Below are 26,730 nucleotides of genomic sequence, written 5' to 3'. Positions count from 1 at the left end.
CGCAGTCAGCCGCCGGTTCTCAGCCGGCGGCGCCCCGCCGCGACGCCGACTCCGGAGGACGGCTCCGTTCTGACGCGGGACGGACGGGGCCCCGAGGCGCGGGGCGGGCGGCGGCGGGGACGCGGGGCGGCGGAGCGCCGCTTTCCCGGCACGGAATCCCGCGGCCGCCATTGGCGGAGAGCCCGCGCTCGGCCCCGCCTCTCCCGCTCTCCTATTGGTCGGCCCGCGGAACGGGGCGGGCGCTCCCGGCGGGGTCGTTTGCGCCCGCGGTCGCGCCGTCATTGCGTCATCACCGCGCGCGTCCCGCGTGGCCCCGGCCCGGCTGCCCGCGGCGCTGCCCCGCGCCGCGCGCCCGCTCCGCTTCCGGGGACCCGGGGCCCGCGCCCCCGGATCCTTTTCCTCCGCGCGGCCTTCCAGCCGCTCTGCCCCCGGCCTGCAGAGATGCCTCGGGTCGTCGTGACCGAAGTGCGGGACCGGCGCGTGGCGGTGTTGAACGTCGTTCCGTTGGCATCAGCCGTCGGTCAGCCCGTCCAGAGCCCTGTGCGGGGCCTTCGTTTCCTCAGGCGGATAACGGGAGGATGCCGGAGCCGAGGGGCGGTGGGAGGGAGGCGGGGACGGGAGCATCCTGCCGTGCCGCCAGCAGCCCGGGGGCCGCGTGCTGTGGGTGCCGGCACGAAGCTCCGCCGTCCGTCAGCACGGGAGCTGCGGTTCTGGTGCAGCAGCAGGAGCTCAGCGCAGCCCTGCAGAGAGCGGTCCGGCAGCACGGGAAGAAGATGACGGCCTGGAGCGCGAGTGCCTCAGCAGTGTCTGCAGCCTGCGAGGAGCCGAGCCGGGCTGGGGAGAGGAAGGTGTGGGAGTCCCGGGGAGGGACGCGCGATGGCAGCGTTATTGGCAGGATCAGCTGCTTCCTCCACCGCTCCCGACGCCGAGCACTGGTTTCCTTTGAGAAGCAGCCCACTGTCACATCTGTGGGGTTCCGCAGGACACACAGGCATGGGGTAAGTTTAGGTTGGATATCAGGACAAACTTCTGTGCGGAACTTCTACAGCCGTGGGTGGGATCCCCCTGAGCTCCCCTTCTCCAGGCTGAGCAGCCCCCTCTCTCTCAGCCTCTTGTCATGGCAGAGGTGTTCCAGTCCCTTCACCATCTTGGTAGCCCTGCGTTGGACTCTTTCCAGCATGTCCAGCTGTCTCCTGTACTGGGAGCCCAGAGCTGGACGCTGTTCTCCAGCTGCAGCCTCCCCAGTGCCGAGCAGAGCAAAAGGAATGGTGCAGAATACTGGTCCTTACCTGCTACAAGAGAAGTCAGGACTAGGGCTATGATGGGAGCGCATTGCTTTATGATTGACGTGGAGAACTGCTAGGAAGAAGGCCTGGTGGGCCTGAACACAGATGCCGGGTGGTCCAGCTTTTGTTTCATTGGAAACCAGGTACTCCGTGGGCAGCAATATGGAGATATGTTCTCCATGCAGTTGTGCCCCCGTGGCTTCTTTCTGATATGCTTGGGAAGTCCCACTAGAACAGGCTGCCGTGTGAGACAGAAGTGAGAGAGAAGCATCAGTTGTGTGGGTGGAGTTTTACTATCTCTGTGTTCACATCTTTCATGTTTGTCTTCTTTTTTTTTTCCAGTTCAACTCTGCGTGCGTCGGTCTGCCTTTGCTAAATCCTTTTCTTGTGGCCTTAGGCAACAATCGAGGGGGTCTCAAGTTTCAGCGCTGAGCAAGAAGCGCAGGCTCTCAGGAAGGCCATGAAGGGCTTTGCTAAGTTGATCTCCCTCCATGGTCAACTTTTATTTTTTCCCCAGCACTGCGAATGGCTGCTCTGGTGGTTTGATAGAGGGAAGCATAGCTGCTTGCACTGCTCTGCTGCACAACTGCCCTAAAAATTGTTGGAAAGTGGAAACAGAACTGCCCTTCGTGTCCCGAAATGCAGCTGCTCTGGTGGCGTGGGTCCTGGCAGCTTTGTGTGCATCGATGTAGTCCTGGAGCTGTTGAGAGCTGGCTGTGTGAGGGACTGGAGGTGGCACAAGACCAGAGGGCACTTCTGATCCTTGTGCAAGCATCCTGACTAGCTTCCATTTGTTTCTTGCAGGCACGGATGAAGATGCCATCACTGACGTCTTGACCAAACTAAATGTTTCCCAGCGTCAGCAAGTTCTGATCACCTCTAAGAGCACTACTGGCAGGGTGGGTGGTCTGCAGAGATGCATGAACGTGGTTGTGTCACTTGGGCGCAAAGTGAAAAACGACCCAATCTCTACAAGAGAAAGGTCGGCAGAGACTTCACCTGACCAAGGTTGTTTTGTTCTTGTTCAGTTCAGAGCAGTTGTTGATGCAAGGAGGGTTGGAGCCTGAAGAGGAGTGCTGAACAGCTCAGTTCCTCTGTCCTCAAAGGCCGTCCCTTCTGCCAACTCCTTTCTCCTCTTTGCCTTCTAGGATTTGATTGATGACTTGAAGTCGGAGCTGAGTGGGAATTTTGAGAGGGTGATCATTGGGGTGATGACTCCCACCACCATGTATGACGTGCACGAACTAAGGAGGGCTGTGAAGGTTTGGAAATCTTCCTTTTGTATTGCTTAAGTTCTGGCCAAGGACTTACTGCTTTGTTATGCATGTCTTCTCTCTCTTAAAGAAACCTGGTTGCACGTCACAAGCAGGTGCTGGTATCTTAAGTCTTGCCTTGGTGATTCCCTAGGGAGCAGGAGCAGATGAAGGTTGCCCAATGGAAATTCTGGCTTTTCGCACCAATGGAGAGATTTGTGGCATTAATGAGAACTACAAGCTTCGTAAGGAGTGCAAAAGGCTCTCTTGTCAGTTTCTTCCTGTCTGCGCTTCTTAATTGGAGGCTGTAGCAGTAATGATGATGGCTGGAGTGCTGCAGTGCTGCTGGGAGCCCTGGGCACAGTTCTGTACTTAGCTAGGTTACAGCTGGCAAATGTTGTGGGCAGCACCCAGGTGGTGGCCCTGCTCCTAACGGGTGCTGTGTGTGTGTTCTTGCTGGAATATGGCTGCTCCCTTGAGGATGGCATCGTATCTGACACATCTCCCATGTTTCGAAGGGTCCTCGTGTCCCTCGCAATGGTGAGCCAAGCTGAGGGGAGAAGGGGGTGAATGTTCAGAGCTGTGGGCACAGCTCTGCACTCAGTGGTGAGGAGCTCCAGGCTGGCTTTTTCTCACCCTGTGTGTCCCATGACCTGCTCCTCAAACCCAGCCTCTCCGGGGAGGGAACTCTGACTCTGGGTGTGCATGAGTGCTGTGGGCTCTTCTTTAAATGTCCCAGTAAAGTGGGTTGCTGCTCGTTTCAGAAGGAAGCCCAAAGTACATCTGAGCTGCATTTCATTTGTAAGCTAGTGTTCCCTTTGAAGGACTCCATTATCCATCCCCAGCAGCTTTTCATGAGTGGGGAATTCTCAGGAGTTGCTTCCAGTAGATGCTCTGGTGAACTGAGTCTTCTATCCTTGTGTCTTTGCAGGGAAACAGAGATGAAGGAATGTATGTGGATGATGCCCATGCTCAGCAAGATGCTCAGGTGCGTAGTAATGTGCTTCCCAATCTATTCTTGTGCAGGTGATGCGTGGTGAAGAGAAGCCAGCCTGTGAAATGGAAATAATGTTTTTAGCCTTGTTTGCAAGTCTCTAGTGAGAGGTCTCTCGACAGGCTGGCTACTTGGCAGGGGCAATGAGATTTTGGCTGTGGGTTGCCGTGCCTGGTAGGTGCTTGTTGGAAAATATCCGTGATCTAGACAAGTACGTGCCAGCAGTGCTCTAGCTGCAAGGGATTTAAGATCTCCTGTACGCCCAGTCTTCTCCATGAGCCTTACTTTGTCACCCCTAATGTCTTGAAGTGCCTGTACGAAGCGGGGGAGAAGAAGTGGGGAACAGATGAGGTGCAGTTCCGTGTACAGAGGATGGACATAAACAGGTATCACCTAGTGAGAGGTAGGACCCCTGCACAGTGTCCTGGGTTTTTCTTTCCTTCCTTGTTTGTGTGTGATGCTTTTGTAGGAGCTCTGTAGCTGTCCAGTAGATGTGAACTCTTCTGAGGCAGCAGGTGTCCTAGAGAGAGCCCCATTGCATCCATTCCATTCTGGCTGTTTTATTCCCTCCTGAGACTGAAAGGGACTTGAGAAACCTAAGTCCAACTGGCTGCAGCTCCAGCATGGAAAGCAGAGATCATGAAGTGTGACTGCCATTGGGGCAGGGGGGAGAGGAGCTAAGAAACTTGATTGGCAGCACAAAGCAGCAGGTCTTGAAAATGGTACTAGCTGTGGTCGGCCAATTTGCAAGACTGTTAGCAGTGAAAATGAATTATTTCTGTGGGGCGATCCTGATTTAGCTGAGAGTGCTGCAGGGATGAAAGAATGTTCATGCAGTATACGAGGAGCTTGTTGCAAAGCGGTCCTTTGAATCTCTGTGACTTTCTGCCATAGTTTTTGATGGTACAGAGGCATTGCTAACAAGGACATAACAGCATTAAATCTGAGATGGTAGGCAGTTATTCAATAGATTGTTTAGTTCTTGTTCAGCCTGTGCTTTTTGTTGTTGTCTGTCTGCTATTCAGCTCAGAATACAGAACTATTGTATTTCTCATAAATGCTTAGCACTCAAATATGGAAGTGCTTCACAGGCATTAATTTTTGTACCTAACAAGTTTTACTATGAAGCCGCGAGTGTCTTCATCATTATTTAGCACAATAATTGCAGCAGTACAACAACCAACCTTATAAAAAATATTACATGCATTATTTTTTTTTAGCTCATCAAGGAAAGGGTTCTGTGAATCTTTACCTACACCTAGATCTACTGTGCAGTATACAAGATGGATACTCATCTGAAATATCTAGTGCTGTATCTATATGCAAAGTGTCAACCTAAATTTTTGGCTTTACAAAATTCTGATGACTATATTTTGCAGTAGATACATTTACAGCCTAGTTGTTTCTTCATTTCTTTTTATTTCCAGTACTTGAATGTATTATAGGATTCTATATGGGTTTATTTGTGTGGCAAAGATCACCTTTCTTTGTTTACTGCTCCAAGGTACTCGTTTTATTGAAAATTACTCATGAAGACTTATGATGTTTCTCTGAAAATGCTGAAAATAACTAAATGGCAATCTTCAACATTTACCATTAGAAAACAAATGGTTTGTGCATGAGATGAAAAGACAATAAAATCTGTTATGTTAACAGATAGATATCATTTACTTTTAAGCAGAGTACTATGAAATCTTTTACCAAGAGGTACAAAATTACAAAAGAAGCACTGAATTTACTTCAGTCATTTTTAAATTTTACTTGAGAGTCTGTCACGGAGTTATCTAGATCAACGTGTGCCCTCGACAGGGGGCAGCAAGCCCATAGGCCCCCTGGCCCAAAAACAGGACGGAAAAGGGGGAAGGGAAGGGAGATGGGAGCTGGGCCCAGAAACCAGAACAGCAGCAACAATCTAAGGAGGAAAACTTAATTTTACTGAACATGATATCGGAATGCAAGATAACACAATATAATATAATATAATTGAAATTGAGGCTAATAAATCAAATAAGAGAGAGAGAGTGTCCGAAACTAAAAGGCCTACTTTGAACTGAAGGCACACGGTTGGGGAGCAGACCCACACACTGCTAGGCAGTGAGCAAGAGAGCCAGAGAGCAAGATCCCATGACTCCCTCCCATGGCTTATCTTCCTCTCTGAACATGAAGTCCCCTGGGATGTGTAGTTCTTCCTTTCTTCTGAGAACCAGGCATCCAGAAAGATGTCAGTCCACGGAACTGGAGTATTAACTCTTTAATTACCCGTGCTTTACATGATGTTTGGTGTGGAATACCGATAACAAAATTATAAAACCATGACAGAGTACTGTGTTTTGTACTTTTTTGACTTCCAAAGTCAAAAAAGAGCTGATTTTGCTGTGGGAGGTAACTATGGTTAGGAGAGAAACTGTGTGCTCATTTTCCAGAAGGTAGTACATAAAAAATAAAGAAAGATCTTTGTATTCCTGGAAATTTGAGAAATTGGAGGGTCTGCTGTAGGAAATAGGATATATCAGTGTTTCTGTTTACAAGACAGTGACTGCTGTTTGTAATCTGTTAGAGGATGGGTATCTTGTCACAGAACAACCCTTTTGGACATCTTTATAAATGTTTTAGTAACTGAGCAATGGATCAGTGATGCAAAATACTTTCTTATCTAGCAGCAGCTCTTATCTGAATTTACTGTATCTATTGTGGAGAAAGCACGAGGTTCCAGTGCTACAGTGTTTGTGTTGTGAGCACTACAAAACTTTTTAAAACCACTGTTCATTTGCTCAGTATCAAAGAAAACATTTTAACCAAACTTAAGTGCTAACTAGTCACTCGGAGGTCTTCACTACCTAAAATTTTCCTTCATAACAGAATCTTTACAGTGTATGAGATAGAAATAATAAAATAATTTTCTTATTCTTTCCCTTAGGCATTTCCTGGAAACACAAACTCTGATAGTGTGGTCCGACATGATTTGCAACACCCAGTCATTGCTCGCTATGTACGTATAGTTCCTTTAGATTGGAATGGAGAAGGCCAAATTGGGTTAAGAATTGAGGTCTACGGTTGCTCCTACTGTAAGTTTTTCCATTATATTCCTTTAAAAAAAAAAATGTAAATAGAAACTGTCTTTGAATTTCAGATTAAATCTGAATCTCAAGTGCTTTTTGCTAAAATGCATGAAGATATTCCAGGATTACTAATTGTAATAACTGGAGCTTAATTTAATATTTACTGTATCCTTTATTCTGAGTTTCTAGTTAGCTCTTCTATAGGAAATACAGCATTAGAATTAGTAAGAGTGCTTTGAAATCACTACTTTTGATCTTCAAAATTGTTTTTGCAGAAGACTTGAATAGACCAGTTGAGGAAAAGATAGCATTCAGATACATTTCATGCTGGGTCTTGAGAGGGAAACAAGACATAATTCATTGCCTGATGACAAAGATAAAAATAAAACAAGTAAAAATTCAATTGAAGAAGCTCATCTTGTCTAAATATGACATGTTTTTCAGAGATTTTTCCTTTAATATTTGAGTATAACTTTAGAATCTCTTCTAAAAAAAAAAAACGAGATGAGCAATGGTGCAAGTGGTTAAGAGCACAACAGATCAAGTTTTAAGAAAAGCAAGTGTAGTTTCTAAATACCATTCCTTGAATTTGATCCTGTGGGTGCTTACGTGAAGTCCACATGCCTGCAAACTGTAAATGTCTGATGTCCTATTTCTATGCAAATTTAGTACAGTATTCTTGTAGGTGTTTTAGGGGAAATAAATACTTGAGATTTATCTTAAAAAAAAAAAAAAAAAAAAAAAGTTAGAACAAGTTAAGAAGCACCTATATTGAAGACTCTTCCATTGACATCAAGTGATTTAAGGCCTATTGAAACACTTTGTCATGGTAACTAGCAATTATGTTAATTAACTAGCAAAAATATCTTGTGATTTCTGTTGTTTTGACTTGGCTATGTGCTTTCATTAAACACTATTGAGAATCACATTCTGGTATTATTTTTCCTATTTCCATGCAAAGAATTAAAGCCTCATTTTAAAATTTAGATTAAACTTAGATAATTTTTTAACAGCTGAAATAACTTAGCTGAAAAATCAAATCAAACTTGCTGCGGTGTTGGTAGGGCTGTGCTGGGGGAATTCATGGGTGTTGGATACGTTTGTAAGAAAACACATTGTATTTGTTATCTGAGGAACTGTAGGTTATCCTACAACAAGTTGGTTCTTGTTCAAAAAGGTAGTGATCATCTGAAGTATTAGGTAGCACTGTGTACAAGGCTCTTAATGAACCAAATTTGCCATCACTCTATTAAAATATTTTATATGCTGTTTTAAGTGTAGCCAACACTATAACATGGTTGATTTCACATCATGATTACATTTTTTTACATTTAAGTATATCTACTTTGAATACAAATACAAGTATATGGAGACAGAAACCAACTTTTTTTTTTTAATCCAACACTTTTTTAAACAACAACAAAAAAAAGAAAATATTTTTAAGTTGTAGGTTTTTTTTTTTGTTTTTTTTTTAGCCAAAAATATTTACAAGCAAAAGGTTTTAGGTTTTTGTTTTGTTTCCTTTTTTTTTTTTTTTTAATTAAATTGATATCTAATGCACTGTAAGCACGTTACAAGATGAATTTGGAGTCTGAAACTAAATGTGAGGAAAAGCATAGTTGGCTAACAAAATGAAAAGTTGTCTGCTTGAAAGACTGCATATTTCTGGAGAAAAATAAAACACATCTATCAAGGAAATAATGAATCAACTAAAAAAATACTGATAAAATTTGTCTTCACAGACAACTGAAGTAAGAAACCTAACCTTTTGTTTTCCTCGAAGAGAAGCTTTGAACTGCTAGTATTATAAGTTATTTCAGTATTTTGTTAATGACATTAATAATAATGTTTTACATTTATATGTCTATAGGAACTTTTTTTTTCTTTCTCCTCCCAAACAAACAAAACAAACAAAACAAAGAAACAAAAAAACCCTCTCCTAAAATACTGTTAGATTTTAGAAGCAGGAATCAGGCTGTCCTTGAGTCAGTATGCTGAAACCAGTAGACAGCAGCAGCGCAGTTGAGAAGAAAAGTTCACTGTCTTATGACTTCTTGGAAAAACAGAATAATGTTTGAGAGTTCCAAACTTGTTTTCAAATGCATTATTTGGAGCAACTTATGTAAAGTTACATTGTTCCATAGATATGGAATTCAGCAGGAGCAAAGTTTTTAGCCCTATAATTAGTATTGTATATTGAAGCATTGTCATTAACCAGTGAGATTTGCAGATTAATCCTGCTGTCAGTGAAGAAACTGACTGTATAGATAAGTAGCAATTTTTTAAGCCTGATTAAAACATGGGCATCTAATCCAATTTGTGAAAATTTTTGAAACATTACCTAAAGCAAAAGGTTGCTTAATACCTTACAATCATATATTTTTCTTCAAGTTTGTAGGTTTATATTGAATGCAGTCTTTTATTTAGAGAATATTTGAGAACATATTTCAGATGTAGAACTTGCACATTTTCTCATAGTAAAGGTTTAATTGGAAAGTCATAAACTTAGTGCTTAAGAAAAATATTTCATTGCACAATACAGCAATCTGGTTATTAGTCTCAGAGTATTAAGAACTCTCATTAAACCACATATTGAAATACGTGGTCATTAATTGCCATATTGATTTGTTCTTATTTTTCTTGAGTATGCTGATAAAATACACATTATTTTTTGTGTGTCAGAAATGGAAACTACATTCTTCCTTACACAGCAATGTGAATTAAAAAAAAGGTTCAACTTTAAAAGAGAATTAGAGATGACATCTATTCCCTAGAGAAGTTTGTAAAATTACAAAATATTTCCTTTCAAGGTGCTCTTATTCATTTAATTATTTGCTTGCCTTCTTGCTTTGAGATTTTTCTATGTTTGAAACTGCAGATGAGATCTGCGACGTTACTTTCTAATAGATCTCTCGGAAGTCACAAAAATTAATTAATTAATTAATTAATTAATTAATTAAAGGCTCCCTCTACAGTAAGATTGAAAATGTTCTTTACATTTCTCTCTGTGAATAAGTGCTGATGTCAAATTTAGAAAAGATTTTAACTGTGTGGGAAGAGAAGCAAACAAAATATTTAACATTAAAAAAAAATATACTGTAGTCAACGGGAGTTGTAGCTTTCATTTTAAAATCATAGAATGACTTATGTTGGAAGGGATTTTAAATATCATGTAGTTCCAATGCCCTCACATGAACATAGTTATCAACCACTAGATCAGGTTGCCCAGGGCCTGATCCAGACTGGCACTGAATGCCTCTAGGGAAAAAGCATCTGCATCTTCTCTGGGCAACCTTTTCCAGTCCTTTACCACAGTGAATAAAAAATTTCCTCCTATCATCTAACCTAAATCTCCTTTCTTTTAATTTAAAACCATTCTTGCCCGTTCTCACTAATAGACCATGAAAAAAGTTGGTTTTCTGCCAGTTCATAAACTCCTCTGAAGTATTGGAAGGTCGCAATGAGGTCTCCCCAGAAAAACAATCCTCCTCTCCAGTATAAACAAGCCCAACTTCCTGAACCTCACGGGAGAGGTGCTCCAGCCCTCTGATCATCTTTGTGGCTGCCCTCTGGACTGATTCCAACAGCTCCACATCTTCATTGTCTTCAGGGCCTAAGACCTGGGCACAGTATTTCAGGTGTGACTTCACAAAAACAGAACTGAGGGGGACAACTTCTTCCTGTTACCCAGTTGGCTGCCCTTCTTTTGAGGCAGTCCAGTATACTGTTGGCCTTCCAAATTGCAAGTGCACAATGCTGGCTCACATCCAGCTCTTTATCCACTAGGACCCCCAAGTTCTACTTGACAGAGCTGCTCTCATTGAGTACTTCTCCCAGTCTGTTCACATATCTGAGATTGCTCCAACCCAAGTGGCAACACCTTACATTTTGGTTTGATGAATCTCATTTGATTTTACATGAGCCCGCTTTTCAAGCTGTTCCAGGCGATTACAGATATGGAGTGAAGCTGTGCAGAGAGAAAATTAGAAAAACCAAAGCCCAGTTAGAACTGAGCTTGGTCATTAAGATAAAAGACAACAACAAATATTTCTATAAATATATCAACAGCAAGAGGAGGGCTAGAGAGAACCTCCATGACTTGTTGGACACCGAGGGCAGCATGGTGACCAAGGATCAGGATAAAGCTGAGGTATTAAGTGCTTTCTTTGCCTCAGTCTTTAATAGTAAGACTTGTTACTCCCTGGGAACACAGCCTCCTGCACTGGTAGATAGGGATGGGGAACAGAATAGGCCCTGCATAATCCACGATGAGATGGTTTTGGACTTGCTCCAGAAGCTGAATGCTCAAAAGTCCATGGAGTCAGATGGATTGCATCTAGAGTGCTGAAGGAGTTAGTGGATGTGGTTTCCAAGCCACTCTTCATCATCCTTCAGCAGTCCTGGCTAACCGGGGATGTCACAGTGGACTGGAGACTGGCAAATGTGACACCCATCTTCAAAAAGGACGGAAAGATGATCCTGGTAGCTCCAGGTCTATCAGTCTCGCCTCAGTACCAGGGAAGATTATGGAACAGATAATCTCAGGAGACATAATGGACCAATTAAAAGTCAACCAAGGGATCAGGCCTAGTAAGTATGGGTTTACAAATGGTAGATCATGTTTGGCAAACCTGATTTCATTCTATGACAAGGTGAGCCATTTAGTGGATGAAGGTAAGGCTGTCGATGTGATCTACCCGGACTTCAGTAAAGACTTTGACACTGTCCCTCACAACATTCTCATGGAGAAGGTGGCTGCCCATAGCTTGAATGGATGTATGCTCTGCTGGGTGAAACACTGGCTGGATGGCCAAGCCCAAAGAATTGTGATCAATGGAGTTGAATGTAGTTGGCGGCTGGTCATGAGCAGTGTCCCCCAGGGTTCAGTACAGGGGCCGCTTCTATTTAACATCTTTATTAACAATCTTGATGAGGGGTTTGAGTGCACCCTCAGTAAGTTTGCAGTCTACACCAAATTGAGAGGGAGTGTTGATCTGCCAGAGGGGAGAAAGGTGCTACAGAAGGTCCTGGATAAACTGGATTGATGGGCCAAGGTGAACCGTGTGAGATTCAATAGTGTCAAGTGTCAGGTCCTGCATTTTGGTCACAACAACCCCAGGCAACCCTATAGGCTTGGGAAGGAGTGGCTGAAAAGTTGCCTGTCAGAAAGGGACCCTGGTATATTGATGGACAGTCAGCTGAATACGAGCCAGCAGTGTGCCCGGGTGGCCAAGAAGGCCAGTGGCATCCTGGCTTGGATCAGGAATGGTGTGGTGAGCAGGACTAGGGAAGTAATTTGGCCCCTGTACTCAGCACTGGTGAGGCCTCACCTCGAGTACTGTGTTCAGTTTTGGGCACCTCAATACAGAAAGGACATGGGGTGCGAGCAGGTCCAAAGAAGGGCTGCAAGGCTTGTGAAGGGCTTGGAAAATGTGCCGTATGAGGAGCGACTGAAGGAATTGGGCTGTTTAGTCTGGGGAAAAGGAGTCTGAAGAGAGACCTTATTACTCTCTTCCAGTACCTGACAGGTGCTTACAGCAAGTGCAGGGTTGGTTTCTTCTCACTGGTGACAGGATGACGGAAAATGGTCTCAAGTTGTGCCAGAGTAAGTTTAAGCTGGATATCAGGAAAAGCTTCTTTACAGAAAGGGTTGTTAAGCACTGGAATAGGCTCCCCAGAGGCAGGGTTGAGTCACCTTTCCTGAATGTGTTTAAAAACCATTTGTTTACTGTGCTCAGAGACATTATTTAGCAGAGGGTTGTTAGAATTAGGGTAAGTTTGGTTAGGTTGTGGTTGGACTTGATGGTCTCTGAGGTCTTTTCCAACCTGAGCACTTCTATGGTCAGGCATAGTCTATCCTTGATGAAGCTGTGTTGGCATTCTTGAATCACCCCCCTCCCCTTTCTTGCACATGCCTTAGAGTAGATTCATGGAGGTTCTGCTCTGTGATCTTCCCTGGCACAGGTAAGGCTCACTGGTCGATAGTCTCCCAGATTTTCCTTTCTCCCTTTATTAAAAATGGGAGTGATGATTCCTTTTTCCACTTGCCAGGACCTTCACCTGACAGCCATGAATATTCAGAAATGATTTAGAGTAGCTTGGCAACCACATCAGTCAGTTAGTTCAGGACTCTGAGATACATGTTGTCCAGCTCCAGAGACTTGTCCATATTTAGTGTCATAAGGCAGTGTCAGACTTGCTCTTCTCTGACAGTATAGGAGGCATTTTGCCCCCCATCCCCTTTGTAGAGTTTCAGGTACATATAATATATTTAATACACTCAAAAGAGGGGAAAGGATCTTTACATTTGCAGTGACATAATTTAGCAGAAAGCAAGCCATAGGAAAAATTTATCAAAAAGCAAGTCATAGGAAAGAAAGTAATGTTACAGAAGGCAAAGTATCCACTGAATTCATTAATGCAAAGCTGATGGAATATTTATATTCAAGCTCTTTTTGAGACAGAGAGTAAAGAGACATGATAGATAGATGTCTCTCGTCATGTTCCCATTTATGAATTTTTTAGACAATCAGCAAATTCAAGGCATCTGGAGGCTATGACAACTACAATATATATTGTATTTTATCACTGATTTTTGAAGTTCATAATAAGCTCCTGCAGAATCATTGCCATACGAATAGTTCCTTCAATCACAATACTGCAGCAGATTAATGCATACAAAACAAACAAACAAACAAACAAACAACAACAAAAAAAACAGTAGCATTCCTATTGAACAGTCTTTGACAGCACTTTTTAAGATAAGAAGGAGAGAAAAGAAGAAAAATAAACAAGTCAGACCTTATCGTTTTATGAAGAAATGAACATTTTTTATGGAGATTATTTACTCCTTAGATAGTACAGTGAACAAAATCTTGGTCATGTGAATATTTACAAGAGAAAAAAAAATTAGACTTGGAGATGCTGTTAAGGCTTAAGCCATAAGTATTTGAAAGGAATATTTACAATAACTGTTTTGAAAATATTGAAGTGCTAAAAATTAGAGCTTGAACAGATTTTGACAAGTTAATCCTATTTGCCTGTAGTGACTTTAAGTGAAACCATTGTTCCTCTTCACTATTAATTCCACATTCATCAGCTGTATTCATCATTAGAAAAATTTCTGTGATACTTGTAATTTCCTTTGCCATTGTCATGCTATTGCTACCAACTATTCATATCTCCATCACTCTCTCCTATGGTTGCCATATGTACTTCACAGAAACTCCATTCTCTCCAAAACTATATATTACATCAAAATATCACAGGGAATATTTAAAGTAGATAAGAAAGCCACTATTTAACTTGTGTGGAACCTAACCAATTTTCTTTTGTCCAGTGCCACTAGATAGATATAGTGGACATTTTGTTTCATCAGCCTATGCTCACAAACAAACGATCAAAAAACTGATGAAGTGTCTTGATGGCCACTGGAACTCCCTATGCTGAATGAACTATATGTCCATATGTATGTAAACATATGAATACATATTTATTCTTTTACACTTTTTTTTTCCACCTAAATTGTGAAGATACTTATGTGGTCTCATAATCCATGTAAATGGTTCTTTGCCAACCTCTCATAATATTTTATTACTCATAATAATAATGTTCACTAAACTGTCTTAATGAAAAGATGGACTTCTATGCCCATAGAAGTGATGGAACTGCATAAAAATATTAAATGATAGATAGGAAGAAACATTTTGAAGCATATGTTTTGTCTAATCATGTTCTCATATTTGTAGCAACTGTATTAAATCATTGTAATTAAAATTGTTTTTCATTTTGGAGAAAAAAAGAATCACAGATTTGAGAAAATTATCAGCAGTCACTGTAAACTTAGTAGCTTTGTTTGTGACAGTGAATAGAACACTTAAGAGTTATCCGAAGCATCCAACCCTCTTTTTCTCTGTTTCTCTTTAGATATTTTTATTCTGGATATTTCTACAATTTCTATGTAATTGATTTTCAGCCAGCATAGTCACAGTTCAACATCTGCAAGCATAGCTTGGTATTTACTTTTTCTGATATTACAGGTGCATGTCTCAGTACTTGTATTAAAACAGTGGAGAGTGAGGGAAATGAACTGTGAAAACATTTGAAGATCTCTTTGAAAACATGCTCTGTTTGAAAGCTTAATTCTTTTCTAATGTACTCTCTAGCATGTTTTTTTTTTTTTCTTTTTTTTTTTCTTATTTGTTTTTACATAGAGGGGACTTCTTATCTTGAAGATCATAAAAATTGGTGATTTTCCTCATTTGCTCCATGGTACTCCTCAAACAGTAGAGTTTTGCAGATTTAGGATCAAAAATAACTTTTTTTTTTTTTTTATAAGTATTTAAAGTGTGGGTTGTTTACCTACTCCCCAGGAAGAAATAGTTGTGATTGTTTCTTTGCAAGTGTTTGTTATTCTGGTATGAAAGTAAGTGAGAACAGACTTCAGCTAATTTCTTATCTCTAGTGGTTAACAGTAATAGGTATGGGTCTATTTTGGTTCTGGCTGTGTCCAGCACAGGGCACCCCAGACACACACAGCAGCCCAGCAGGCCCTGTCATCAACTCAGCACCTAAGAATGGTACAATTTTTAAATGAAATATTAAAATTTAACATATATTTTTCATTCTTTTAACATATATTTAGTCTGATACAAAAAATGTTTTATTTTTGTATCAACTTCTTGAAACCACAGCAAATTGAGCAGTCCATTATTTTTAAATGTCTAGCTGTAGTGAAGTTACTGGTGGATATTCTCAGGCACCACAGGTTTGTGATCTGCAACAGCAATGTGTATCCCATACAAGTACATTTGTTATGCATCAGTGGATGCATAATCAAAGTCAGATTTAAAAAAAATCTATTTTACATGCATACATATCCCACCAAAATGTTCAGTTGCATACTCAAACATTTTTCAATTACACTTGAACACTTTTTTAAATCATTCAGCATTTCCTTTAGAAGAGTATGTATTGCTAGTTCATTTTTAAAAGATTTTTTAAGGTTTTTTGATGGAATACTGTATAATCAATGAATGTACAGATGTTATAACAGAATCACTGAATGGCCAGGGTTGGAAGGGACCTCAAGGATTGTGGATCGCCAACCTCCCTGCACATGCAGGGCCACCAACCTCCCCATTTAATGCTAGACCAGGCTACCCAGGGCCTCATAAAATCTGGCCTTGAACACATTCAGAGATGGGGCATCCACAACCCCTCTAGGCAGCTGTTCCAACACCTCACCACTCTCTCTGTAAAGAACTTCCCCCTGACATCCAACTTAAATCTTCCCTCCCTCAACTTCAAACCATTTCCCCTCGTCCTGCCATTATCTACCCTTTCAAAGAGTTGACTCCCCTCCTCTTTGTAGACTCTCTTTAGGTACCGGAATGCTGCTAAGAGGTCACCCTGCAGCCTTCTTTTCTCCAGGCTGAACAAGCCCAACTCCCTCAGCCTGTCCTCACAGGGGACGTGTTCCATCCCTCTGATCATCTTTGTGGCCCTCCTTCAGAAAAATTGATTTAGAAATACTAAATTTTTTTTTATGGGACACTTGGACTTTGTTTATCTTTTAGAAAGTCACAATAAATTAAATAAGATTTAAATACATTCCCTTAAATATTTTCTTTGCTCTGAAAGTAATGCTTCCCATTTATCAAATTGTATCATCATAATCTTATATAATATAGTTTCCATTTAAATAGAATAAGTTCTAAGCTACAGAAGATTATTTTTCAATGTAGTCACCATGACTAGCTATGCATTTTTGGTGGTGATTGAAGAAGGGCTTGTATGCTGCGCGTATTGTTTAAAAAAAAAAAAAAAAAAAAAAAAAGCCTGGAGCAGCAGATTTGATCCACTATTACTGTCACCACTGCTGAAACACACCACCTAACACACTATGCTAACACTGACTGTTAAATCTCTGTGAATATTCATCAAGTATTGAAGAATGTCAATGGATGCTGTTTTTTCCACATGGAGGAATTCAGTTATATCTTTGTTTCATGTGCACTTCTGTGTCAGATATAATTTTCACAGACTGCCACTATGCTGCCATCATGGCAACAAAATCTAGTGGGATATTGGTGGGAACGTTCAATCTCTACTGTTATACTACTGATGTCTACCTCTGATATCATGGGCCAACAAAATAAAATAGAAGGCATTGCTTTCAGAGCAGCCTTTGCATGAGAAATCTATAAATCTTTCCTTTTCACATAAGTGCTTATGTAACTTCTAGATTAGAAAATTATTTTAATAAAGGAACCTCAAACTTTTAGAAGAATGTATGTAATTAGCGAGTTCTGAAAATAAATATATTTTTTTACATTATTAATTGTTTTCAGCATTTATTTTTCCAAACAGAACTTCATATTTCTGTATTGGTTGCTGGAAAAAGAATTATTGCTTAATTCCTTGCATGGTAACATCTCTATTTTTCTTTTTCAGAAACTTGAAGAGTGGATTTTTAATTCTTTCAATATAAACATGTTCTTACTTCCTTTCTTCCTTCGTTTTCTCTCTCCTTATTTTTCGTTATTTCTCATGGTACATAGTTGCCCTTTTGGTTCTAAGTATATTGAACAACTTGAGAGAATAACTTTATAAAACTATAGCTATAAAAAAGTTCTTTGTTACCTAAAAGATCGCATCCCTGGATGTGTTTAAAAACCATTTGGATGTGCTGCTCAGATAGATGATTTAGCAGAGGCTATTTAGGGTAGTCAGGTTAGGTCGTTGGACTCAATGATCTTTAATGTCTTTTCCAACCTGAGTGATTCTGTGATTCTATTTGTTTAGCCACAGCTGGCATTTATGTAGCATGCTTTTATTTACGGATGCTCTTGCTTAGTGATGCATGTATAAGTGTGTCTGTCCCCCCATCACTTTACCCCTGTGTACATTCTCTTCAGGTAGAGAGAAAAGCGGTGATTCTGTTTCCTATGAAGACTAAATTGCAAACAATCATACAGACTGTTACTGAACTAAAGAAAACTGAGTTAGTTGTGTTGTTTTTGGTGACATCAGTGTTGCCATGGTACCAGAGGATCTCAACGCACCCCTTTTGCTTGGGTACTTCTTATATTTTTTTCTATGCCTTGTATAGATGCAGAAAATTGTACCATTGAACTGTCCACTGGACTAATGGGGTAAGTGGGACAGCTGTCCCTTCACCGCTGCTTCATAGCTTCTCTTCTTTGACTCGTTTCCTGAGGAAAGCCTCTGAACGGAATACAACTTGCAAGCATTGGTTGTTGGTTCTTTAGGTTAGATTCAGTGAAGCTTACTTATATCTGGTTAATCTGGGGAGGATTGAGATCCTCTGTATCTCTGTCACCTGTTCCACGTTTGAGCACCCTCACAGTGAGAGCCTTTTCATTCTACTAAGTGTCACCCTGGGTAGGGACACATTTCACTAGATGAGGTTACTCTAAAGTGCCATTTAACTGGACCTGGAGCTCTTCCACTGATGCATCCACAGCTTCTCTGGGCAGCTTGTTACACTGCCTCAACAGCCTCATAGTGACAGATTTCTACCTTAATTCTAATCTAAATATATCTTTGAATTTAAATTGTCCCCATTCTCCTGTCACTAGAGATCATCAGAAAAAGTCTTTCTCCATCTTTCTTAAGCCCACTGTATGTATCAAAAGGCTACAATAAATCATCTCCAAAGCCTTGTCCAAGCTAAAATCTCACAGCTTTTCTTCAGAGGAGGGGAGTTACATTCAGCTAGATTGAGTCAAGGTTAGATATCATGGGGAAGACAGAGACCCCCATGCTTTCTGGGAACGCATCCTCATGGGGACAGTCTTTTTCTCCCAGCTGGAAGATGTCCATGCTGCAGCATGTGTCTGGTGCCGCTTGTGCTCCTGTCACTGAGCACCTGTGAGAAAAGCCAGGCTTCATGATCTTCCACAATCCCAGTAAGCATCTGTAGGTAACACTCACTTTTTTTAATACTGATTGTAGGCAGTTCCCTCAGCCTTTGCTGCGACTGCTGGGTGCCCTGGACTCTCACCAGCCCTGGCTGAGCTCTTGCTCCATGTGGCAATGTCTTTTTCATACCAGGGTCACCAGGTAGGGACTTAAGAATCCCCATGCAGATTCTCAAGGTCCAAAAGGGGGGAAAAATAGAGAGAGAAATATGTGTTGTTTTTGTTGTTTTTGTGAGTTCGTTTTCTTAAGTATTACTCATTTTTTATTTATTGAATCAATTGTTCAATATGCCTCATCTTGAAAAGATGACCTTCATGCTGAACTTCAGGCTGCTTCATGTCAGAACCAAAGTCATCTTCTCCACGTGAGTAGCCACTTCTGTAACTTGTTTGACACATTCTCAGGGCCCCAGTCAGCTCAGGTCCTTCTGCTGGATTCCTTCTGTTGTCCTGGCACAGCAGCTCAGAGAATGCTGGTCTCTGCCTTCCCCTATTCCTGAGGACTTGGGGAAGAAGAAATGACAGATTTTGGCAAGGGAAAAGGATGGAGATGCGAAGGATGGTCTCACAGGAGCTTTTGTTGTCAAAAGAATTACCAGGAATGGCCATGTGAGCCTGCAAGGTGGTACTGGAGTTGGGACTCCGCCAGCTAGTGGTAAACTTATGGGATGGATAGTTTGGTGCCAAGACAGAGGTGGCCATCTGGGGAGAGGTGGACAGGACCCTGCCTGGCCACCAGAGCACACAGCTAGTTTGAGCTGAAGGGGAAATACTTTGTCCAGTAAAGATCCCAGTAAATCCTGGGAAAGCATCCTTCAGGAATAATATTGCAATATTTTTTGGAATTTTGAATACTTCTTTCTTTCCAGACTTTTTCTGATAATTTGAAAATTTTACACCAATCTATATAAGTCGATAATTATTAAACTTGCTTTTAGCTTTTACATTATACAGTTTTTAATTTTTTACTTGTAAATTTACTTTCCCTCTTAAAAGCTCAAAACATATCCTGACTGTGTTTTATCAAAAAATATATAAACAGGTAATTTCTCTAAAATTAGAAATCTGTTACTCAATTTTCAGGCACATAAGAAGCTGGCTTATCTACAATGTATCTTTCAATTTTAATGGATGTTTGTGAGTCAAAGAATCAGTGGGATCGTATCTAAAGTATGCTTCTGCATAATCTTCACACATTAGCATTAAAAATAATCCTTATACATACCTAGGTGCAATTTTCCTTGATTTTTTTTTTTTTTTTTTTTTTAAGAGAACAACAGTAGTTCACAGCTTGAAGCAAGCACAATATTAAAAATCATAAAATAAAATTACAATAGTTTTTCTTAACATTGTTTCTAATAAGTTGCATAACTCATCAGAAGATATAAAAATCTTCACGTGGAAGATACATTTATTCAGTATATTCTATCATTGCTGTTTCAAAGTGTATTAGTTACTGTAAGCTTTCAGGTATTATTTATTTTTTCCCCTCAAGATTTAGCTTTTTGACCTCAAACATTAGTGAAAGATGCAGTCAGGATTAGCAGGTTCTAAACTGTATTGACTTTCAGGGAAAAAAAAAAGCACAGAAGTTTCTGTTCAGATTCTATCTGAAGAGACTGCTGATCAGTTCTTTATTAGAAAAATTTCCATTTTTAGTGAACTTTTGTCATAGGAAATACAGACAAAAATAATAGCTATTTAATAATATATTACAAACTACCAAAATAAAAACATCAGAAGAAAGCTAGAAATTACTTCATCAAAACTTACTATAGGAAGTAGTGAAATTGAAGTAAAGTAATTGAAATTAAAGTAATTGAAAAATTCCTTCTTCAAGTCCATACCTCTCCAATTTTGAGATAGGGATGTGATGAGGGACCATGTCAAAGGCTTTGAAGAAGTCGAGGTAAATGACATCGTCCTTCCTCTGTCCAGTGATACCGTCACTCCATTATAGAAGGCCATCAGATTGGTCAGGCAAGATCTGCCCTTTGTGATGCTGTGCTGGCTGTCTCTGATCACCTCTTTATCTTGTAGGTGCCTTCGCATGGTTCCTACTCTATGATCTTCCCAGGTACAGAGGTGAGGATCACCAGCATGTAGTTCCCTGGGAATTTTTCAATGGATTAAGAACTGGTTGGCTGGACATGATCTGTGGTTCTGTGTCAGGGTGAAGGCCGGTCACAAGTGGTGTCCCACAAGGGTCAGTCTTGGGAACGGGGCTCTTCAACATCTTTGTCAATGGTCTGGCCAATGGCATCAAATGCATCCTCAGCAAGTTAGCAGGTGACACGAAGCTGAGCAGTGCAGTTGATACATTGGAGGGAAGGGAAACCATCCAGAGGGACCAGAACAGGCTGGAGAAGTCAGCCCCTGAGAATCTAATGAGGTTGCACTTAGGCTGGGACAACTCCAGGTATTTATAAGGGCAGGAGGAAGACCACCTTGAGAGCAGCCTGCAGAGAAGGACTTGGGGGTACTGGCAGATGAGAAGCTAGACATGAACCATCAGTGTACATTTGCAGCCCAGAGGGCCAACTATGTTCTGGGCTGCATTAAAAGAGGAGTGTCTAGCAGGGAGAGGGAGGTGATTGTTCCCGTCTACTCAGCTCTTGTGAGGCCCCATCTGGAGTACTGCATCCACACCTAGGGCCCTCAGCACAAGAAAGACACAGAGCTCTTGGAACAGGTCCTGATAGGGCTGCTAAGATCAGAGGACCAGAGCACCTCTTGTATAAAGAAAGAAAGGCTGAAGGAATTGGGCTTGTTTAACTTGGAGAAGAGAAAGCTCCAGAAAGACCTCATTGTGGCCTCCAAATACTTGAAGGGAGCTTATAAACAGGAAGGGAAAGACTGTTTACATGGGTGTATAGTGATAGAACAAAGGGGGATGGTCTTAAACTGAAACAGAGGAGATTTAGGTTAGAGGTTAGGAGGAAGCTTTTCACTCAGATGGCGGTAACACACTTGAACAGGTTGCCCAAGGAGGTTGTGGATGCCCCATCCCTGGAGGCATTCAAGGCCAGGCTGAATGTGGCTCTGGGCAACCTGGTCTGCTGGTTGGCAAACCTACCCGTGACAGCAGGGTTGAAACTAGATGATCATTATGGTCCTTTCCAACCCAGGCCAGTCCATGATTATATGTAAGCAATGCTCACCTTTAATCACCAGTGCAACACAATATGAACTTCTAGGAAAAAATAAATAAATTCTATTCCCCCATTATCAGAGAAGGGATCCTGTTGCCCCTTCACTACAGCCAATTTTAGTGAGGTTTGAACAGTCCCTACTTTCAGCATTCTTTACTTCATTCTTCCCCCCCTCGTTCCCTTTTCAAGCTTTTCTCCCTTTTGATTTCTTTCTTTTCCACTTTCTTCTTAAGAGTTCTTCTTGCTTTCCTTTCCTCTTGGCCTTTAATAAAAAGAATTTTCCTATCTAGATGTTATCATGCTTTTTTTTTTTTTTCTCCATTAAGGTAGGAATAATCTTGTCTATAAATAGTGATAAGCATTTTCAGCATCACAGTGCATGTGTAGGCTTGTTCAGTCAAGAAATCAGACGATAGGACCAGCAGAATATATATTAACAGATAATTAATCTACTTCCTATAGTAAGTTTTGATGAAAACGCAGTTTTCTGCGTTCCCAGAAAGCATGGGGGTCTCTGTCTTCCCCATGATATCTAACCTTGACTCAATCTAGCTGAATGTAACTCCCCTCCTCTGAAGAAAAGCTCTGGGCAACATGTTCCAGTACTCTGTAACCCTCATTGTGAAGAAGTTCTTTCGCTTATTGGTTCGTAACTTCCTATGCTCAACTTTATGGCCATTTCCCCTTGTTCTGTCCCCATGGACTGCTGAAAAGAGGTTGGCCATGTCCCTTTGACTCCCACACTTAAGATATTTATAGACATTAATAAGATCCCCTCTCAGTCTTCTTTTCTCAAGGCTGAAAAGATTCAGGTTACCTAGCCTTTCCTCATAGGGGAGACTCTCCAGGTCACTTGTGGTCCTCTGCTGGACTATCTCCAGGAGATCCCTGCATTTTTTTGTACTGGGAAGCCCAGACCTGGATAGAGTACTCCAGGTGAGGCCTGACCAGAGCAGAGCAGAGGGGGAAGATCACCTCCCTGGACCTTCTGGCCATGCTCTTTTCAATGAACTCATTGGCCTTCTTGGTCATCAGAGCAGTATGTTGATAATATATTGTTTATGTGCTTAAATTTTCATAATGATATTTTGGTGCCCGTGATTAATAACAACAAGAAAATACTCTACATGTGTGGAATATGGTAGCCCAGCGAGAGGCTCTTTGATACATTTTACGTGTTTGAAAGATAGATGCTTTTAAAGGATAGATTCACGGTTAATGCTTTTTAGTCGTACAGAATTAGTATATGCATTAGTGCCCATACAGCAGCATAAGGCTCACATAATATGTTAAGAAAAGAATGCTGAAAGTGAAGATCCTCACTCTAAAAATGTTTTAATCTAAAAAGTATGTCAGATGAAATGGAGTTAATGTAAGTGAAAAAAGTGAGAAAAATTTCACCTAAGATTGCCAGCAATCATTAGTACAGAACCTTTATATTTTTAATCCCAGTGAAATGTTTTGTAAGAAGTGTGCAGAGTTGATCGTGTAGAAGCCATTGGCAATTTTGAAATATGTGTGAATGGTAAATTTCCTATGAATATTGTTGGCTTGATTTCAGATATATTCACAAGCATTTCTCTGGAAAGTACACTGCTATTCTGTCCAATGTAAATTCACTGACACCTGCTCTTAGCAGGAATTTTTTAGTAATTCAAGGCAGTAACGTTTATCAAAGTAGCTAAATTAGCTGTTATGAAATCACTGTTGAGTTTTTGTGAATGAGCACCTCTATGCACTATTCTACTTCTATTCTAGCACTTTTCAGACACTAACATAGGTAATAGACTAATGAGGCAGGGGAACCTGCGAATCCAAGCCCTGGGAAAAGGAAAAGGGGAAAAGGTAGGGAGATGGGTCTAAAAACAGCACAGTGGCAATGATCTGAGGAGAAACAAACTAATTTACTAAATAAGATATCAGAATGCAAGATAACATACTATAATGCAATATAATATAACGTAATTAGAATTGAAGCTAATAACTAAAGTGAGAGTGTCTGAAAAATAGAAGCCTTACTCTAATTAAGCTGAGGTGATATGGCTGGGAGCAGAGATGAGCCAGAAAATCAAAAAAGGGAAGTCAAGAGATCTACGAATGGTTTTTATCTTTCCCACTGAGCAGAAATGGTAACAGAACAGTAGCAGTCCTCTGGGGGATATAGTTCTTCTTCTCTTCTAAAACAGGTACCCCGAAGTATCTACTATGCATGGAACAGGAGCATTAATGCTTTAACATGTACTACATGGTGTTATGATGTGGAATACTGAGAACAAAAATCTAAAACCATGACATATAGTTACACTTCCGTCACCAGAAAAAAGAGGAAATAGGGAAGTTCTGGAGTCTGAGTCTAATTCAAAATTGTTTGTAATTAATTAAATGAATTATTTTGGAATTCAAAAAGGAATCTCTTTTACAGATTTTGTTCACTGACCAAAATTTACAAAATTCTTCAAGTAGACACAAGTATAGGGCAAAAAATATCTGAACAAGCCTACCCAAGTCTAATAAGGTAATAAGACTGTGGGTGGTGACTTATTTTCCTTTGAGATTTGGAATTGGGGTCACTTTTGTCACCAGATTTTTTAACACCTTCTTCGAGATATTCTGATTTATTGTTCTTCAGAGGAAAACTGCTTAAATGTGGCATCACAGAAATATATTGGATTAAGGGCTAATACATTTTCCTAGCCAGATGAAAGTGGTGTTGTATTTTTAACATGTCAATAGTGCTTATCCATATCTCAGGAAATCCAACAGTGGAGAAATCAGGTTTAAAGTAATTAGATTTATATTTCTTATTTAAATGCATATATTTATTTTCAATATTGTCAGTTACTTTTTTCCTATCTTACCACGTTTTTGTCTCTCTTCCTCTTTTCCTGTCTCTCTCGTGCACTAATATATAAACAAATATATAAACATATATGTATACACTTATATACTGTCTCTTTCCTATTAATGGTAGTTAGTTTAGTGACTAAGGATGAAAAATATTGTATATTTACGCTTCAATTATAGGAACAATATGTTTTACTGTCTAAGTACCATTTCTTGTCATGGTTATTATCGTGATATTAAATAGCTGAGAGTCATTGTAGAAGGAACATAAGTCATTACCATCTTTCTATACATAATGACTCTTAAACATAATTGCTATGTAATCTTTAGGTGAATTATTATATTGAATTACTATATAGGCCAGTGCACATGCTGGTAGCTTAGCTAGGAATAAAAGAAAGCTACTCAATCAAAGATTAGTCCTGTTTCTTTTTTAATTGAATGATTTCAAAGCATAATATTCAGGGCCGTGTTTTAGAAATATGTGATACTTTTACTTGACTCTGTTAAAGTGTGTGATATTAATTTATGTAAATTGATAATGAAACGAACATAACTGCATGACTGAAAGACTGATCCAGGTATGAAAAGGATACTTGTATTTCATGAGCTACATATTGAGAACCCACAAACCCACAAAAATCTAGTCAAAGTCTTGATTAGAATGTGAGTCACATGCTTGACAGTCAAGGTAACTTATGCTGATGTTACAAAGAGATACCAGCTGATCTTAGGGGAAAGGTGATATGTTCTACATAGGGGACTTTACAAACAGCAGAAAATTAAATTCTTTCCTTTGACCTCCTTCATAGGATGCGAAGTCAATGCAGTATTTATTTCAAATATTCCTTTCATACGCATCAAAAAAGTACTACTGATTGATCCTCAGAGGCAGAATTACAATCTGTGACTGTCCTCAAACATGCTTATATGTCCTTCTACTTGAATGTGAAAGCTGTTCTCCTTCCTAGGAAAATGAAGACAGTTCTAAGCACCTGGTCTTAAGTAGCTTAAGAAAAAGAAAGAAAACAATATAATGAACATAAGATAATGGAAGGTAGGTTTATTTGTTTGTTTGTTTTAAAGTAAATAATCTGATTTCATGCTTCTGTTTCTTTTGAAGCTTTATTATTTCAGGAGGTTTTTGTTCCTTTGGAAGAGATACTATTCCTCTGTGATTTCCCTGTAGTTCTATTCATGTTTATATGAAACAAAGTACTCCAAAATTCAGAAAGTCTTCTAGGTCAAATGCCCCTGAATAGATCTTAGCATCTGAAATAGGAGGACTTCTGTATCTTAGCAAAATAGATTAAGATGTAAATATCATTTAATAACCAGAAAAAGAAAAGAGCAATAGAGAAGAATGACAAGATTTTGATAGAGTGATTTAAATACATCTTTTCCTTACAAAGAAAATGATTTAATCATTTACTGTTATATCATTGAAGCGAAGTGAGAGATTTCTAAAGACTGTTAGATGTTCTGGAACTAGAATCAGAATGAGCTACGTTCATTCCAGTAAAGATAATCTCTTCTTTGATATGTATTGTGTGGATGTTTCAAAGCATTCCTCTTTCCCTGTTCATAATGAAGTTGTTGTCCATGAAGTGCCTTCCTTTCATAAGCAATTCACTCTGCTTCTTTTTGATGTTCCTGTTCAATAAGAACTTGCTCTCTTTCAAAATGCTCTCATTCCATCCTTTCCCTCTAGATTTTACCTTTCTATTTCTAATTGCTCCCTTTCTCTTTGCAAGCATTCTTCTGGCTCATACATTATTTGTACACATTCTCTCTCATGACACTCCCTTTCAGCAATTTCTGTATTCTTTCAGAGTTCAAGAGCTCACTGTATTCTCTCCAGCAGAACCATGTGTTCTTGCAATCTCTTTTCCTTCATCTTTCCAAAAGACAAGATATCCTCTCTACTCATGTATTCTCTAAACTACACTTTATCTTGAATAATACACTCTTTGTTCCTCTACATCTGTGGTTTATTAAACCTTTCCCTTCTAACTGCCCTAGTGTGGCCTTGATTTCCTTTTGTTTAATCTAAAACTACAACTCAAGCTTTTACCACTTCAGGTTTTCTTCAGGTTTTCTTTTTTAGTTGTTTCTTGATTAGGACCATTATCACTCTTTCTCATCTTTACCCTCTGTTTTCTCGAGTTCTTAAGTTTGTTTTGTTTTATTTTTGTTT

General features: G+C 40.3%; 1 protein-coding gene across 15 annotated transcripts; it reads left to right on the top strand.

Annotated features, from left to right (window-relative positions):
- Nucleotides 1-316: 316 nt before the first annotated feature.
- Nucleotides 317-26,105, top strand: LOC149911849 (annexin A4-like). 15 transcript variants are annotated; one of them, XR_016462800.1, is made up of 7 exons: nucleotides 317-2,004; nucleotides 2,091-2,185; nucleotides 2,435-2,548; nucleotides 3,471-3,527; nucleotides 3,843-3,919; nucleotides 6,451-6,598; nucleotides 25,505-26,105. XR_016462800.1 is itself a non-coding variant. In XM_090133276.1 (6 exons), the coding sequence occupies exons 1-6, from the start codon at nucleotides 1,926-1,928 to the stop codon at nucleotides 15,974-15,976; spliced, it is 504 nt and encodes a 167-aa protein (XP_089989402.1). In that variant the 5' UTR covers nucleotides 317-1,925; the 3' UTR covers nucleotides 15,977-18,816. The 15 variants fall into 15 exon arrangements, 7 of the variants coding, with proteins under 7 accessions (XP_089989402.1, XP_089989403.1, XP_089989407.1 ...); XR_016462798.1 differs by lacking the exon at nucleotides 25,505-26,105 and adding an exon at nucleotides 15,966-18,818; XR_016462799.1 differs by lacking the exon at nucleotides 25,505-26,105 and adding an exon at nucleotides 6,868-8,026.
- The last annotated feature ends 625 nt before the right edge of the window (nucleotides 26,106-26,730 follow it).

This window comes from Phasianus colchicus, unplaced genomic scaffold (assembly GCF_987193195.1).
Source record: "Phasianus colchicus unplaced genomic scaffold, bPhaCol1.hap1.1 HAP1_SCAFFOLD_56, whole genome shotgun sequence".
In the NCBI taxonomy this organism is placed as follows: domain Eukaryota; kingdom Metazoa; phylum Chordata; class Aves; order Galliformes; family Phasianidae; genus Phasianus; species Phasianus colchicus.
Note: the sequence above shows the minus strand (reverse complement) of the source record. Positions and strands in the feature narration are given on the sequence as shown.